The 17,183-nt window shown below is 42.3% G+C and overlaps 1 protein-coding gene across 2 annotated transcripts in view; it reads left to right on the top strand.

The window, feature by feature from the left end:
* The first annotated feature begins 9,499 nt into the window (after positions 1 to 9,499).
* The window catches only part of EHHADH (enoyl-CoA hydratase and 3-hydroxyacyl CoA dehydrogenase), a 48,528-nt gene continuing 40,844 nt past the window's right edge, over positions 9,500 to 17,183 (top strand). For both annotated transcript variants that reach the window (XM_081830841.1, XM_081830838.1), the window contains exons 1-2: positions 9,500 to 9,659; positions 15,284 to 15,387. In XM_081830841.1, the coding sequence (XP_081686967.1) occupies positions 9,586 to 9,659; positions 15,284 to 15,387 (178 nt within the window). In that variant the 5' untranslated portion in view covers positions 9,500 to 9,585. The remainder of the gene's footprint in view (positions 9,660 to 15,283; positions 15,388 to 17,183) is intronic.

Here is a 17,183-nt window from a genome sequence, read left to right as displayed (position 1 = left end):
GAGCAAACAAGAGCATGAGCAGGGGGGAGAGGGAGAGGGAGAAGCAGACTCCCCGCTGAGCAGGGAGTCCGATGCCCGATGTGGGACTTGATTCCAGGGCCCTGAGATCATGACCTGAGCTGAAGGCCGACACTTAACCGACTGAGCCACCCAGGTGCCCCAAAGTGACACAGTCCTATTTATAGACTAATCTATTGCAAGCAATTTCTCTTAAATATTCAGTCTTTGTTCTAGGAATACAACAAAGCTAGCATGGGTATTATTCAAATATTGGTACTAAGTCTGTGTTCCAAATAATCTGGTAATTCTATGGACCCCATAGAATAATGTAGTTGGAATAGATGAAATTTAAGGTTTCTTCCAACTCTAGCATTAAAAAAAGATGACATTTTTAATGAATCAATCATAAGAATTAAATAATCTGCTGAAAGTCACAAAGTTAGCCAGTGGCAGTCAGTAGAAAACTGAATAGAATCTAGAATGACTAGTTCTGACTAGAATCCTGAATGACTAGTTCTGACTAGTATTTAGAACTGATTAGTTCTAGACTCTCAAACTCCTGATTCCATTCATACACTTATTCATTCATTCATTCAGGAGAGACACCATGCCAGGCACTGGGTATACAGAGATGAAGCCTGGGTGGGTCAGTTGGTTGAGCATCCAACTCTTGATTTCGGCTCAGGTCATGATCTCAGAGTTGTGAGATTGAGTCCTGCTTCGGGCTCCATGCACAGTGTGGAATCTGCTTGAGATTCTCTCTCTCCCTCTGCCCCCACCAAATGCTCTCTCTCTCTCTCAAATAAATAAGTCTTAAAAAAAAAAAAAGATGAATAAGTAATCTGCTTTTGAGGAATTTTATATCTTGTGAGGGAGGCAGAACTATTTTTTTTTTAAAGATTTTATTTTTAAATAATCTCTACATCCCGCACCTGGGTGGCTCAGTCGGTTAAGTGTCTGCCTTCAGCTCAGCTCATGATCCCAGGGTACTGGGATCGAATCCCGCATCGGGCTCCTAGCTCAGCGGGGAACCTGCTTCTCCCTCTCCCTCTGCCTGCTGCTCTCCCTGCTTATGCTCTCTCTCTCTGTCAAATAAATAAATAAAATCTTTTTAAAAAGTATTTATAATAAATAAATAAATAATCTCTACATCCAACATGAAGCTCAAACTTACAACCCCAAGATCAAGAGTCTCATGCTCTACTGACTGAGCCAGCCAGGTGCCCCATGGAGGCAGAACTTTTAATGGAAAAATAGTTCAGTGTTAATATTATTATAGGTCCATCTAGTTCCTTCTTTCAATCAATGCACTTTTCCCCCTTTGCCACCAAAATACCATAACTTGACAAAAATAAATGCAAAAAATGTTTTAATGATATTTAAAATCATTTGAACCACAAGAGTCTGAAACAATCACAATTTACATAGATCTTTATATAGGTATTAGAGTCAGTGTTTGGGTTATATGCCTATCTCTGCTGTTAACTAGCCATGGGACCTTAGACAAATCACTTCACTTCTCTGGGCCTCAATTTCCTCTTTAAGGAAATTACTCCTCCAGACAGGAGTAAGCCTTGTCTTGTTCTGTGTAGTAGAAAACAATGTATATTTCCCACTGTAACCACTAGATGACACACTTTCTTTTCCTCCCTCCTTCTCGCCCTTCCTCTTCCTTCCTTCCGCCCTTCCTTCCTCCCATCCTCCAGTCCTTCCTCCCTCTCCCTCCCTCCATCCTTCCCTCCCACCCTCTCTCTCTCCCTTTCTTTTCTTTCTTGTTAGTTCATCTGACCAAGACATCATTACACCACCTATCTGAACAACCACCTATATGAGTAACAACCATGCATCCCAAGACTCTAGGAAATGACAGGCCTAAAATATTTGTTGGATGAGTGAAAGAATGAGTGGATTCTAGGATTCTTTCTGGGCCCTTTTATCTCTTACTACTACTGCCTTTTCTTCTATTAAAATACTCTTGAAAGCTGTGATGGTGGAAAGAGGAAGAAAAGAGGAGACAACAGATAGGAACTGGGTCGGGAGGAGAATGCAAAAGGCACTGCATTGCATCCCAAAGTGAACAGCAGTGCACTGTGATATTTATGGATGAAATAATGTAATGTCTGAGACTTATTTTTAAATAATATGGAAAAGTTCAGATAATTAAGATGGGTCATATATTAATGTTGGAGATGGATATATTTGGTTTCATTATATTCTTTCTACTTTTTTATATGCTTGAAAATTTCCACAAAGTTTAAAATAAGGTAATGAGTGCATTTCCCTTCCTCTAGTTAAGACCAAGTTCAAACTATCCCATGGCATCTCAATTTGGATACTCTTGACTGACGTGACAGAAATCTTGTCAGAGATTGTGTTTTTGAGAAGTAGAGACTGATACAAAGATGGGGATTTTTATTAGGAATGGACAAGAGCAGGATTGGTCAGAGGAAGTTGTTGACCTGCTACTCAGGTTGAAGGACTCTTCAGCCAACGTGGGAGAGAGCTGCAGAGTGAGTGGTGGCCATCAGAGAGTATCCTGGGTCAGGCTGAAATGGCCAACCCTTTGTACTGGATGCAGTCTGCCTTGGGCAGGGTACAATTTCAAGCAAGGTGGCGCTCTGCCCCTGAGGCAGACCCCAGAGAAGCTAACAGCTGGGGGCTGCCAGCTGGCCATAATCTCTGGAGTTGTGCAGCAAGTCCTTCCTTGAAGGGGAGTTTGGGCAGCACCTCTTTGCATCTTCCACAAAACACAGCAGAACAAAGCTTCAACAACAGGGGGTGTATGGACCTCTGTAAATGGACTGTTATGACAGGCATCAGCGTTGGTTGGTCCAGCAACTCAATGATATCATTCACGACCCATTCTTCTTCCCCTCTCTTCTCTTCTTTCAGTAGGATCTGCTTCAGTTTATGGCCAGCTTCCCTCAAGGTGGCAAAATGGCTGTAGCAATTCATCCCACATCTACACACTGTGCACACTCACAGAGGAAATGGACACACATTCGATAGTTCCAAGGCAATTCTCAGGCTAGAAAAGAGAAAAAATATATACATTCATTTCTGGGCACCTGGGTGGCTCAGTTGGTTAAGCGTCTGCCTTCAGCTCGGGTCATGATCCCGGGGTCTTTCCTCATTGGACTCTCTGCTCTGTGCGGAGCCTGCTTCTCCCTCTGCCCCTGCCCCTCCCCCTTGCTCATGCCCCCCCCCAAATAAATAAATAAAATCTTCTAAAAATATGTACATTTATTTCTGGACTAGACACTCAACTCTACAATTCTTATCTTTTCAACTTTAGTATAGGGCCATTATAAAGAACGAATCTTGCCACTTGCAACAATGTGGATGGAGCTAGAGAATATAATGCTAAGTAAAACAAGTCAGATAAGAAAAGACATACCATATGACTTCACTCCCATGTGAAATTTGAGAAACAAACAAACCAAGAACAAACTAGTGGTTGCCAGAGGGGAGGTATGGGGGGAGAATAGGGGGAAGTAGATAAAAGAGATTAGGAGTACGCTTGTGATGAGCAATGAGTAATGTATAGAAATGCTGAATCATTATATTGTACACCTGAAACTAATATAACACTATGTTAATTACAGTTCGATCAAAGAAAAATTGTTTTTAAAAGTTAAACATATAGTTACCATATGACCTAGCAATTCTACTCCTAGGTATATGCCAAAGAGAATTAAAATCATAGTTTATACAAAAATTTGCACATAAAATATTCATAGCAGCATTATTCACAATAGCCAAAAAGTGAGGGGTGCCTAGGTGGCTCAGTCAGTTAAGCATCTGCCTTCGGCTCAGGTCACGAATTCAGGGTCCTGGGATCGAACCCCGCATCGGGTTCCCCGCTCAGCGGGGAGTCGGCTTCTCCCTCTCCCTCTGCTCCTCCCCCCTGCTCGTTCTCTCTCTCTCTCTCAAATAAAATCTTTTTTAAAAATAGCCAAAAAGTGGAAACAACCCAAATATCCATAAATTGATGACTGGATAAACAAAATGTGGTATATACATAAATGAACTATTATTCAGCCATTAAAAGAGATGAGACACTGATACATACTATATAACACAGATGAATCTTAAAAACACGCTAACACGGCCTCCAGAGCCAGACACTGTGGGTTAAAACTTTGGTTCCACTTCTCAGTAGCAATGTGGCCTTAAACGACTTAGCTCTCTGTGCCTCTTCCATAAAATGGAGATAAACAATGATGCCTTATCCATGGGCTTCGAGGAGGACGAAATGTGTTAATACATGCAAAGCATTTAGGACAAAGCATGGCACATGGGAAGAATGAAATGTTTCATTATTATCTTATTTTGTATTATTGTGTTTATTATCATTAATGTACTTAGCTGGAGAAACCACTTGAATTACAGTATGGTGTTAGGATTGAATACAATGTTCTACAGAACATCTAAATGGAAGAAAAAAATAAACTGTTCTACCTGCATATTTTAAAGGAGAAAACTTGCACAATTTTAAGTGTTAAGCCTTTTCTTGTGTAACGTCGAAAGCCCATTTTTCAAAAATGTTGTCCTTTATTACTTTGGCGTGCATCCTGTCAACTTAAAGGGCTTTGTCCCCTTCCCCTAAAAAATAATGTCAGATGGAGGCTGCATCTTTTCTGTTTATTTTAATTTCTAAAATGTCCAGTAACCTTTGGGTGTGGCTGGTAATGTCCAAATCTCTCTTCTTGTGGTGATTTATATGGAAAAAGCTAGCTTGTGTGGTTGTTTAAGGATAAATATTTCTCTACTCTGGACAGTTTTGCTTACTTTTAGAAAAAAAAAAAATCAGGGTGCCTGGGTGGTTTGGTTGGTTGAGTGTCTGACTGACTCTTGATCTTGGCTCAGGTCTTAATCTTGGGGTCGTGACTTCAGTCCTATGTTGGGCTCCACACTGAGCATGGAGCCTTCTTTAAAAAAAAAAAAAATCAAATGTGACCTAACCTAAACTATGACTTTATGGTTCGGAAGAGTGGAAGTCATTGCCATTTCTGTAGCTTCAAATACCAAGACTGCGTGGTTGCTTGTGGTGCTCAGGCTGACTTTTGTTGCTCTGCCCCCTAAAAGGGCTTCTACTGCAGCGGCTGCATGGGGCTGTTCTGGCTTGAATTGTGTCCCCCAAAAAGATGTGAAGTCCTAGCCAACAAGACCTGTGAATGTGACCTGATTTGGAAATAGGGTCTTTGCAGATGATCAAGTTAAGATGGGATCATTTAGTGTCCTTATAAAAAGGGGAAATTTGGATGCAGAGATGCACCCACACAGGGAGAACACCACATGAAGACTGCAATCATGTAGCCACAAAGCCAGGGAACTACCTGAAGCTAGGAGAGGCCTGGAACCACTCCTTCCCTAAAACAAACAAAAATGTTATGCTAAGTGAAAGAAACCAGGCGCAAAGGCCACATATTGTGTAATTCCAATTATATGAAATATGTGGGATAGGCAAATCTGCGTAATAGGTACAAGGTTTATTTTGGAATGATTAAAATGTTCCAGAATTTGAGAGTAGTGATCGTGTACACCTTGTGAATATACTAAAAATCAGTGAATTGTACACTTTACAAGAATAAATTGTATAGTGTGTGAGTTAGACCTCAATTTAAAAATTCATTATCCTTTAAAAAAAAAAGACCATATCACTTGAAATTTAGAAGGAAAAATGTCTTTCTGGATAGGGAAAAAGGGAGCAAATGTGAATTAAGAAAACATGAATATGATCTGGCTGATGACAGGTGACAAGCAGCACTCACTGAAAAGCTGAGAGGTTGAAATACGGGAGATAGCAGTGAATAGGCTCTTGGTTCAGGTTTTGGCTATATTCAGCTCAGATTTGGTTGCAGCCTATGGGCATGATCTTTAAATATGCTCAATAATACATACATACATAATAATACATCATTGATCTCTGATATTTCAATCAGTGAAGATAATTGACATGACTGAGACATTTTTCTGCCACAGTTGAGACTTCTTTAGGAATCCTGATAGCTTATCTTCATCATGAAGATACTGAATACAGTGTGTGTGTGTGTGTGTGTGTGTGTGTGTTATATCTCCAAAGCCCAACACTTGAGCAAGCCACTGGAAATTACAGAAATTGTCATTACTAATATTATTGGCACAGTAAAGAAATTATTTATATCACATCTCTTATTTCAAGTACTTATGTGAGCAGATTTTCTCCTCAAATGTCAGCCAACTTCACTGGGGAAGAGTGTACTCACTGCCCATTTCTTTGCTGTAATAGGATAGGTTAAAATTCTTTAACAAACAGACCCACATTTCTTTCTTTCTCTTGTAACAGTCCATGTTGGTTCTAGTCAGCAGGCAGCTCTGCCGCACAAGATCATTTGGGAAGTCAGGCTTCTTCTATCTGTGGCTCCCTCCTTCTCTGAGGCCTTGTGCCCATTTATATCCCACAGTAAAAGGGGAAATGACGTGGAAGAGAACATCTGAAAGATTTTATCACTTCAGCTGGAAAGCAATATTTTTCATTTGTTCCAGAACAATCTAAATGGTTTACCAGAGAAGTCAGCCTTAGCCCTCATGGCTTCATGCCACTATTGAATGAAGTTTCACAACCAAGTTTAGATAGTCATCTCCATTTTTACTGTGAGTACATATTTGCATGATCTAGCACACAAAAGTTCTATATTTACATTCTTTTATTTGTCTTATAAGTTTTAAAAACCTCTTCTAGGTGTGCCTGGCTAGCTCAGTTGGTAGAGCATGCAACACTTGATCTCAGGGTTGTTATTGATCTCAGGGTCGTGATTGATCTCAGGGTCATGAGTTCGAGCCCCACATTGGGCATAGAGTTTACTTAAACACACACACACACAAAAAAACCTCTTCTGATTAACTGACCTATTTTCATAAGTTGCAACACAACAACAATGAAAGTGACATAATATTCAAGCTAATATTCAACATGCAAGTGATGTTGAAGGGCACTAGCCAAGAGAAATGACATCCTGTTAAGTAGCACTTGTTGAGACAAATTAAATGAGAAGACAACTTAAGAATATAAAACTTCATTGCAATGCTCAAGAGACTGTCAAAGGGTCAAGCAGTCTGTCATTGGCAGTATGGTGGCACTTGATAGATTGGCTTGCCACACTTCCATAGATTTGGTCCGTAAGGAGACTGAATGGATTTTTTTTAAAGATTTTATTTTATTTTATTTTGACAGAGAGCGAGAGAGGGAACACAAGCGGGGGGAATGGGAGAGGGAGAAGCAGGCTTCCCACGGAGCAGGGACCCCGATGCGGGCTCTGGGATCATGACCTGAGCTAAAGGCAGACGCTTAACGACTGAGCCACCCAGGCGCCCCGAGACTGAATGGATTTAGACAGTTTATTATTTACATAGATAGCAAAAGAAAGATATGGTTATCACCTTCCTGTATCCCTAGTCCCATAGGATGACACCAAATAGGAGAGGCTACATGACAGATCACGGGAACCCTGAGTCGCTCTGTTATTGAGGAAAAGGGCAGCGTGGGCGCTTGTAGGAAACAGAGTGGGTGCCCTCTTACATTTTGCCCACTGGGTGCCTCCTTTGCTTACCTTAGTCCCTGTCCCTACCTTAGAACTACTGTTGAGCAGTTCTATAGATTTACATAGAAGTTTGCAGCTTGTACTAGGGAGAAAGCTCTGCATTCAACTAAAACTAGGGAAGTAGGTGAGAAATGACCTATGGCTAATACCTCCAAGATAGAGGTGAGAACCTGCCTCAAAACAGCTCCACACCATGCTCATCAACTCTTGATCCAGGAAGAATTTCAGGCCATTCAGAACTATTAAGTCTTGCCTACATGGCCTTTGTGGAGACACTCAAGGTTGCTAGGAGGCCTCTGTGGAGTTGTTTCCCTAGAGACCAGTATCTGAAATAAGAAGATGAAGCTGAATTTGTCGCTTCCTATAATAAGGAAACCTAGGCTCCTCATGCAGTTTCTCGCAGGCAGAGCAGACTGTTAATCTTTCATGATGTTTTTGAGCAAGGTGGAGTTCAGGGGTTGGCAAATTTTCAGAGGCATCAGAGATCTCACCTGTAGGAGCTGGTTTTTGTCAAATGTTGACCCTGAGAGGCGTGCACTGTATTGTTTGTGATTGGCTGGCCGTTAGAAATGAGGGCTGTTCGTGATGGGTTGGATACCTTCAGACTGCTGCTTGTTCCCAGGGCTTCAAGGCAATCCTACTTTCCTCAGACTTGGAACCTGTTTTTATTTCCAAGAGGTAAAAGAATATGAAAATAGTCCCTAATCATTGCTGAGATTTGTGAAACATCAGTGAACAAAATCATTCCATTGTTTCGTTTTGTTTTCCTCTGAAACTTCCAGACTGCCTTATGACCACTTGATGGACTGTGAGGACCACCAGAGGCTGATACCATCTAGAAAAACCTTGTTTCAGTGGTGCACTTTTGGAGGGAAGGGCCTGGGCCTGGTTTATCTTTAGTCTCCTGCCTAGGCCAAGCTCCTAACAGCTGCTCAATTCATGAATGAATGAAGCATTAGAAATCACAATCCTTAGGAATGACAGAAGAAGAAAAGAGAGGGTTTTGTTTTTTGTTTTTGGTCTATTTTGTATCTATATGAGATGCCAGAATGTTTTTTTGTTTTGTTTTGTTTGGGTTTTTTTTTAGATTTTTATTTATTTTTATTTGACAGAGAGAGAGATAGTGAGAGCAGGAACACAAGCAGGGGGAGTGGGAGAGGGAGAAGCAGGCTTCCCGCGGAGCAGGGAGCCCGATGCGGGGCTCGATCCCAGGACCCTGGGATCATGACCTGAGCCGAAGGCAGACGCTTAACGACTGAGCCACCCAGGCGCCCCGAGATGCCAGAATGTTAACTAAACTTACTGCAGCAATCATTTTCCAATCTATGTGAGTCATTATGCTGTACACCTTTGACTTGTATAGTGATGTATGTCAATTATATATCAACAAAACTGGGGGAGTTTTTTTTTTTTAAAGAAAAAAAGAGAAGGTTGGGGTAGACAAGATACCCATACCTTTCACTAGGTTCCGCCGTTATAGTAAGACAGATAAAATTACTATTCTGTAAGTGGTTGGTACCATACCGGTTTAGGTGAAATTCATGGTGCGTGTATTTTAAGTTCCAAGCGTGTGTCTTATCACCTAATTGACAAGACCCCAGGTATCCATCCCGGTTAAGACGGATCATGAAGATGAAAACTGATGAGGACAGCTCCACCAACCTAGTGAGCCCAGAAGTTGTCCAGAGAAGGCAGGGTTGCAAACTTCGACTTGCTGGCAATTGCACCCATTTTCCACCGTCCTCTCTGATCTAGGATATGATGGGAACCAACCCAAAGAAGGAGACCACAAGCGCCTGCAGAGCGCGGGGCTGGGGTCGTGGAGGAGGAGAAGCGGGTGGGAGGACCGGCGGCGGTGCCCCGGGCCCCGGGACGGCGGGAGGCGGCGCCGGGCTTGCATTGGCCCAGCGGGCGCTCCTCCTCTCGGGGCCGGCCCCACGCGGGGGGAACGCGGCATCGCCTAGCGGCGGGAGGCGGAGGCGACCTTCGCGACCGAGCAGACATGGCCGAGTACACGCGGCTGCGGAACTGCTTGGCGCTGATCCGCCTCCGAAACCCGCCGGTCAACGCCATCAGGTAACGGGCTTGGTCGCCTGCGGCTGGGGGACGGTGGGCCCTTCGCCGCCTGCCTGCTCTGAGGCTTTGAACCCCCTGCTGGTTTAAACGCAGAAAGACACTGGCACAGATTGAACCGCGGCGCATGCCAGGGCCTTCTCTTAGGTTAGCTTGGTTGACGTTCGCAGGGAGCTCTGATCCCTGTTTCACTGGTGAGGAAACTGAGGCTCAGAGGCAGACAGATGGCTGCTAAGTGGGCGGGCTGGGCTCGAACCCGGGTCGTCCGTGCCAGCTTCGTGCTCAGCCCTTCTGCTCGTTAGCAGCTTTGACTCCTCGGGTGTACGTTCTGTTCCAAAGGTACAATGCTAGCTGGACCCTGATCCCTCACTTCCCAACCTCAAGTCCAGGCCACCCTAACAGTGTGTGACTGAAAGATTTAAAAATCCGATGAGAAGGTGGCTTCACGTTTGTAAAAAAAAAAATTAACAAAGGTCCTCATTCGTGCCAAGGCAGTGAGAATAGGTGAATTGTGATGTGGCGCAGAAATGCAAAGTTCTTTCTCCTGATCTGTTCTAAATTCAAGGCCTTGGTGCTTCAGTGGTAGATAACGTTCGGAGGAAGCCCGTTAAGTCGCATTTCCTGAATAACGAATGTGCAGTTTATCTTCTTTTATTTCATCGTGGAGCACCTTCCTTGTTAAGGTTTCCCACAGATGTGTGCCCTGTACTTACAGCCGTGCTTTCTTTTTTCTTAAAGTTTTTATTTATTTATTTGACAGAGAGACAGAGACAGAGAGACAGAGAGCGCACAAGCAGGGGAAGCTGCAGAGGGAGAGGGAGAAGCAGGCTCCCCGCCAAGCAGGGAGCCCCATGCGGGGCTAGATCCCAGGCCTTTGGGATCACGACCCAAGCTGAAGGCAGACGCTTAATGACTGAGCCACCCAGGCGCCCCTAACAAGCCATGCTTTCAAAACTGGTGGCTTTCTGTTTTTAATTTAAAAAATGTTTAATTATATAGGTTTGGTTCTTACATATCTTTGTAAAAAGGAAAGTGATCCATCAGCCCAGGAAAGAGCCACCCATCCTCAGGGAGTAGGATTAGGAGAAATTATAATTTACAAAGAATATATAAAACAGGGAGAAAGATCTTTGGTCAACATTCTTACGACATACCGCTGGAGCGAAAAAGAGACTGGAATGAGGAGATCTGCTAATTTAACTGTGTCATCAGATTTGATTTTATCATGAGTATTAATGTACTTCTTATTTTTAATGTTATTGCATTTAATAATACAAAAAAAGAGCAGGAATAAAATCATACAAGAATATGTCCACTTTCTTGCCATTCACAGAAAAAAAAACCCAAAATATCTGTTATTTTGGGTTTGATGAAGAAAAACATAAGTGATATGATTACATATCCATTTTGGACTTGTCTGTGTTTTAGTTAGAGATACTAGGTATCAGGACTCTGCCTCAGCCTCTGCTCATAACAGGAAACCATGCCCATCACGAACTTGGGAAAAAAGTTTCACAGTCTTATACCCATAACTAGAAATATTTTCTCATAGCAATTTTAAACGTTTCTCATATTTAGCCTGCCCTTTCCCCCCTTGCAAGAGAAATGTTTGTATCACCTCCTAACTTTGTGGTGAAGTTTACCTATGCTGGAGATCATAAACTGTCCTTGTGGAGGTGTTAGCTACCATCATGGAAAGCTTGGCTTTCCAGCAGGCTTGGCTGCCCAGGGTTTATTTCAGCTTCATCAAGTTTTCTCTACTTGGGAATGCTTTCCCGCCCTTTCTTCTATCTTCTTCTGAAGTTATATATACACATTTTTTAAGATTTTATTTTTGAGTAATCTCTACACCCAATGTGGGGTTTGAACTTAAGACCCCAAGATCAAGAACCGCATGCTCTACTGACTGAGCAGGCCAGGTACCCATTCTGAAGTTATATTTTACACAGAGGTATGTATCCCAGCATGTTCATCAAGTTTAACAGGTTGCCTATATTTTTCTTTTTTTCTTTTTTAAAGATTTTATTTTGGGGGCACCTGGGTGGCTCAGATTGTTAAGCGTCTGCCTTCAGTTCAGGTCATGATCCCAGGGTCCTGGGATCGAGCCCCACGTCTGGCTCCTGGCTCAGCGGGGAGCCTGCTTCTCCCTCTCCCTCTGCCTCTCCCCCTGCTCATGCTCTCTCTGTATCTCTGTATCTCTGTGTCTCGAATGAATAAATAAAATCTTTTAAAAAAATAAAAGATTTTATTTTTAAGTAATCTCCGTACCCAACGTGGGGCTCCAACTCACAACCCCAAGATCAAGAGTCTCATGTACCACTGACTGAGCCAGCCGGGCAGCCTCCCCCCATTTCTTTTCTTTATGCTTTTCTTTCCTTCATTTTCCCCTTCCTACTTGTATATGGGAAATTATTTCTTTCTAGCTCACTGATTCTTACTTGAAGTTTTTTTTGTCCCCCAAAAAAGTTTAGCCAGCGAAGTTTCCTTCCATTCAGATGAATGCCAACCCTCTTTATAAGTATAGGACATGTCTGATTACTAGGCCTGTCTCTCAGAACAATGGCTTTCATACTTTTTTTTTTTTTTACTGTAATCCATACAGTAAGAAATCCCATGTTTTACATAGCAACTTGATATACACACATACACACACATAACAGAAAACAAAGTTTTGTGAAACAAAACTTATCCCTACGGGGCGCCTGGGTGGCTCAGTCTGTTAAGCGTCTGACTCTTGATTTCAGCTCAGGTGAATCTGGGGGGCAGGTCGTGACTTCAAGCCTTGCACTGGGCTCTGCGCTGGAGGTGGAGCCTACTAAAAACAAATAAAAAACCACCCCCACCCTTATCCTTACATGTTATATAGTTTATCATATTCTATTTTTCTCTTCTCTTCTATTTCTTTGATTAAAAAAATGCTGGGGCGCCTGGGTGGCTCAGTTGGTTAAGTGACTGCCTTCAGCTCAGGTCATGATCCCAAAGTTCTGGGATCAAGTCCCACATCGGGCTCCCGGCTCAGCAGGGAGCCTGCTTCTCCCTCTGACCCTCTCCCCTCTCATGTTGTTTCTCTCTCTCAAATAAATAAATAAATAAATAAAATCTTTAAAGAAGTGCTGGTCACAAGCTACAAACTTGATTTGATGACCTTTGGTTTTAAAAAAACTGTCACAAGAAAGACCTCCTAAAGTCACAGAAGCTAAAGAGCTTTGCTCAGCACCCAAGAAAATGTTATCTTTACTCTAGATTTCTCCATACCTGGACAATATTAAGGGGACAAAATAATTTCTTAGCCCCTGTAAACTTGTCATTGCTACAAGGCTGTGGTCCCTTTACTCGGCTTGAATCTAGTAAAGCTGTATCTGTTTACAGCCATTTTCATTTCCCTTTTTTCATTTTTGCAAAATTAGCAAGACCGTAAGAAATAGAAGAGTAGAGTTTGGTTGAAATGAGGGAAGCCAGCTTCTTGACCTCAGTGGCACTGATTTTGGCTACTTTTGCAGCCATTATTTACCCAGAGGAAATACTTGCCTTTTGGGCTTCTGAGTATTCTGGATGGTTCCAAATCTCATTAGTAGGTTTGTTTCTTTCTTTCTTTCTTCTTCTTCTTCTTTTTTAAGATTTATTTATTTTAGAGAGGGAGAGAGAGAGTGAGCAAGCACGGGGGGAGGGGCAGAGGGAGAGGGAGAGAGAGTATCTCAAGCAGACTCCCTGCTGAGCACCGAGCCAACTCGGGGCTCCATGTGGGGCTGGATGTGGTGGTGGGGGGCTGTGTTGGGGGACTTAGTCCCATGACCCTGAGATCAGGACCTGAGCTGAGATCAAGAGTTGGTGCTTAACCAACTGAGCCCAGGCACTCTTAGCAGATTTGGTTTCTAATTAACTAGTCAAAGCCAAGAGGGTTTGTTTGGTTTCATCTAGGTTAAATGATGAAAAGTAACGAGGTGAAAGGGAGTTAATATATACCAGTATCTCCTTTATTTCCCGAGGTGTTAACTCATAGTTGCTGGTCTGAACAATCTGACTTTTCTAGGAGTTTGTTGTTGTTTCGTTTTGTTTTGTTTTAAGATTTTTTTTCACCCTGTATACTAGAACAGACACTTCACCCAGAATGCTTAGAATTCCAATGCAAAATTGATTGGACTCTGGTTCTGTCATTTTTCCTTTAAGCAATTCCTCATCACGTTTCCTAGGTTCTCCTCCTTCACTATCCCTTGACACTTAGTGATCCTCTACTTCTTGGCAAATTCTCTTCTCTTGATCTGTGTGACTTTGGGCTCCCTTGGTACCGAATCTCTCTGCTGAGCCTCTCCCACTTCTTCAATGAGGTTGTATCCAGAGGATTTACCCTCAGCTCTCTTTTCCTTGTGCAGACTCATTCAATCTTGACTCTCTTCTATGGATGACACCCTCATCAATGAAACTTAGCAGTCTGTTATATGCCTTTTCTTTCCTAGACCTTGCCTTTGCCTCCTAACTTAGTTAGTATTAGGTTTGGCTGTCAGAGACAGAAAATTCACAAAAGTAGTGGGTTAAACAAGAAGTTGATTTCTTTCACAGCAGTGTCTTTGAGTGGTATGACTGCTCTGCAATCATCAGGGACCCCATCCGTTTATCTCTTGCTCTGCCATCCTCAATACAAGGTTTCCACCACTTGGTCCATGATGGCTGCTCATGATCTAGCCTTCACATCCCCATTCCTGGCAGAAAAGGAAAAGAGAAAAGCATACCCAATCCTTTAAGGACTCTTGCCAAAGTTGCAGCCATCTTATTGGCCAGAACTTAATGTCGTACGCTGGCTTTACTGCATAGCGGGCTGGAAAATGCAGTCTTGACTTTAGGCAGTCATGTATCCAGCTAAAAACTAGATTCTTAATACTTGGAAGAAAGTGGGGAGGGTTGGATATTTGGGGTAACTTGAAGCCCCTGACACATCTCTTAGGTTGTTTCTGTTAGACTATTTCAGTTTTCTTATATTTTGCTAATATGACAAATTGTAAGTAAGTTCTCTTTGTGAACGTCCACATCACTTTTTTTGTACTTTTATTACACCACTCATCTTAGTGTGATATTTTATTATTTCCTAGGATGTTGTAAACTCCTTTTCCAGTACATAGAGGATGTACAGTAATATTTTAAAATTGATGAGTACTGCTTCTAAGTGGTCAAAGTTACAGCAAAGTTCAGGAAAATACTTTTTTAAAAAAGTTTATTCATTTATTTAGCTTCGTGCTTAATTCACAGTTGACATATACATTTTTTTTTAAGATTTTTTATTTATCTGAGACAGTGAGAGTGAGCGAGAGAGAGAGAGAGCATGAGTGGAGTGGAAGGGCAGAGGGTGAGGGAGAAGCAGAGTCCCCACTCAGCAGGGTGCCCAACCCCGACGTGGGGCTTGATCCCAGGACGTTGGGATCACGACCTGAGCTGAAGGCAGACTCTTAACCAACTGAGCCACCCAGGCGCCCCAACATGTATATTATCAGTTGTTTAATTAGTGAAAACTGAATAGTAAGTAACTAGGGTTTTTATCCATTGTGTGTATGTTTCATTTTTCATTGTTAGAAAAGGAAAAAACTCTGAGATGGTAGAAATTCAATTCTAATGCCTCATGTATTTTTTTTTCTTAGTACGGCTGTACTCCATGGAATACGAGAGGGACTGCAGAAAGCTGTAACAGACCATACAGTAAAAGCCATTGTGATTTGTGGAGCGGATGGCAAATTCTCTGCAGGTAACCAGTCTCTCGCCCTCTCCCACTGTCTCCGGAAACCAGCCACAGACTGAGACCCATACTGCATGTGCTATCTCTGTGGGTAATGCCTTAGGGTGGGTAAAGGATATGGGAGACTTGAGTGGGAATGAGAAACATTGTAGAGAGAAAGAATCACAAAGAGACCCAGAGAAGACTCTGACCTTACTCTCTTTTATATTGGATTGGGCCTTTGGAGGACATTAGGTGCCAGACTTGATGGGTGTTATGCCTGCTAGTATATACTAACTAACACTAACCACTAGCAGGTATGTTCGTACATCTCTGCTCTGCATATACCTCCACCCTATGTGAGCTTGGGCAAATCCCTGTAATCTCCTGAACCTCAGTTTCTCTACTTAGAAGTAGATAGTAGGGCCGCCTGGGTGGCTCAGTCAGTTAAGTGTCTGCCTTCTGCTCAGGTCATGATCCTGGGGTCCTGGGATCGAGCCCCACATCGAGCCCCACATCGCGCTCCTTGCTCAAGGGAAGTCTGCTTCTCCCTCTGCCTCTGCCCCTCCCGCCCCCCGCTTGTCCTCACTCTCTCTCTCTTTTTCTCTTTCTGCTCTCTGTTTCTCAAATAAATAAATAAAATCTTTAAAAAAAGAGAAAGTAGGTAGTAATATCTATCTTAACAGGTTTTTTGAAGTTACATGAGATATATCTGAAAGTCCCTAGTTCAGTGCCTGCCTGCATCAGAAGATGTTCAGTCAGTGTTATTTTTTATTTCACACAGAAATTTGAAATGGAATTCATTTTTCTTCTGAGGGTCACCCATCTCAGGGACCATGGCAATCTTTATTGGGTTATTCCATGAAGATGCAAAAATATTGAAAACATATGGCAAAAGAATCTGAAATGGGGATTCAGTGGTATTTGTGACAACTTTTCTTTTCCCAATTAAATATGTTTATGCCCTTTAACAAAAGTCACGTGGATAGGAGGGCCTATGTGATCTTACTGCAGCCAAGGGAATTTAATATATGTTAACTGAAACCTGAGAAGATATAGATATTGGAATCATGACAATAAAGAAATGCAAAAATGGGGGTGCCTGAGTGGCTCAGTCGTTAAGCGTCTGCCTTTGGCTCAGGTCATGATCCCAGGGGCCTGGGATCGAGCCCCACGTCGGGCTCCTTGCTCGGCGGGAAGCCTGCTTCTCCCTCTCCCACTCCCCTGCTTGTGTTCCCTCTCTCGCTGTCTCTCTCTCTCTGTCAAATAAATAAATAAAATCTTTTTTAAAAAAGTAAAAATGTCAGTCATTATAATAATTGCCTACTATGTGCCAGTTGTGTAGGTTATTTATTTATTAATAATGAAAACAGTATTTTTACACATATTCTATTTTAACCCTCAGTAAATCCTACCATCTCCATTTACGGATGAGAAGGATGAGCCCGAGAGAGATTAAAATACCGTGCCAAATGTTAACCAGTTATTAAATGGCTTAATTGTTGTTTGAAAACTTGAGGTCAGGAGCCCAAGATAGTGACTTTGCGGCATGGAGAGAGGGATCCCAATTATGAAGAACTTGATATTTCTTTGTAAGACAGGAGGTAGAAAAGAGAGAATGTAGTTAGAGCTCAAGGACAGAAAAAAATTATTCTCCTAGAAAAGCATTAGAAGTTGTTAGACTTAATGGATTTATATAGAACAAGGCACTCAACAATTGGAAAATATACATTCTTCTTAAATCTGCAACATTTACAAATTTGACCAGATACTGGACCACAAAACTTGTCTCAATAAATTTCACTTAGAATGCATTCTCTGACAAC

Source organism: Leptonychotes weddellii, chromosome 1 (genome assembly GCF_054177405.1).
Source record: "Leptonychotes weddellii isolate Sample4059 chromosome 1, ASM5417740v2, whole genome shotgun sequence".
NCBI lineage: Eukaryota > Metazoa > Chordata > Mammalia > Carnivora > Phocidae > Leptonychotes > Leptonychotes weddellii.
This window is presented reverse-complemented; position numbering and strand designations above follow the sequence as displayed.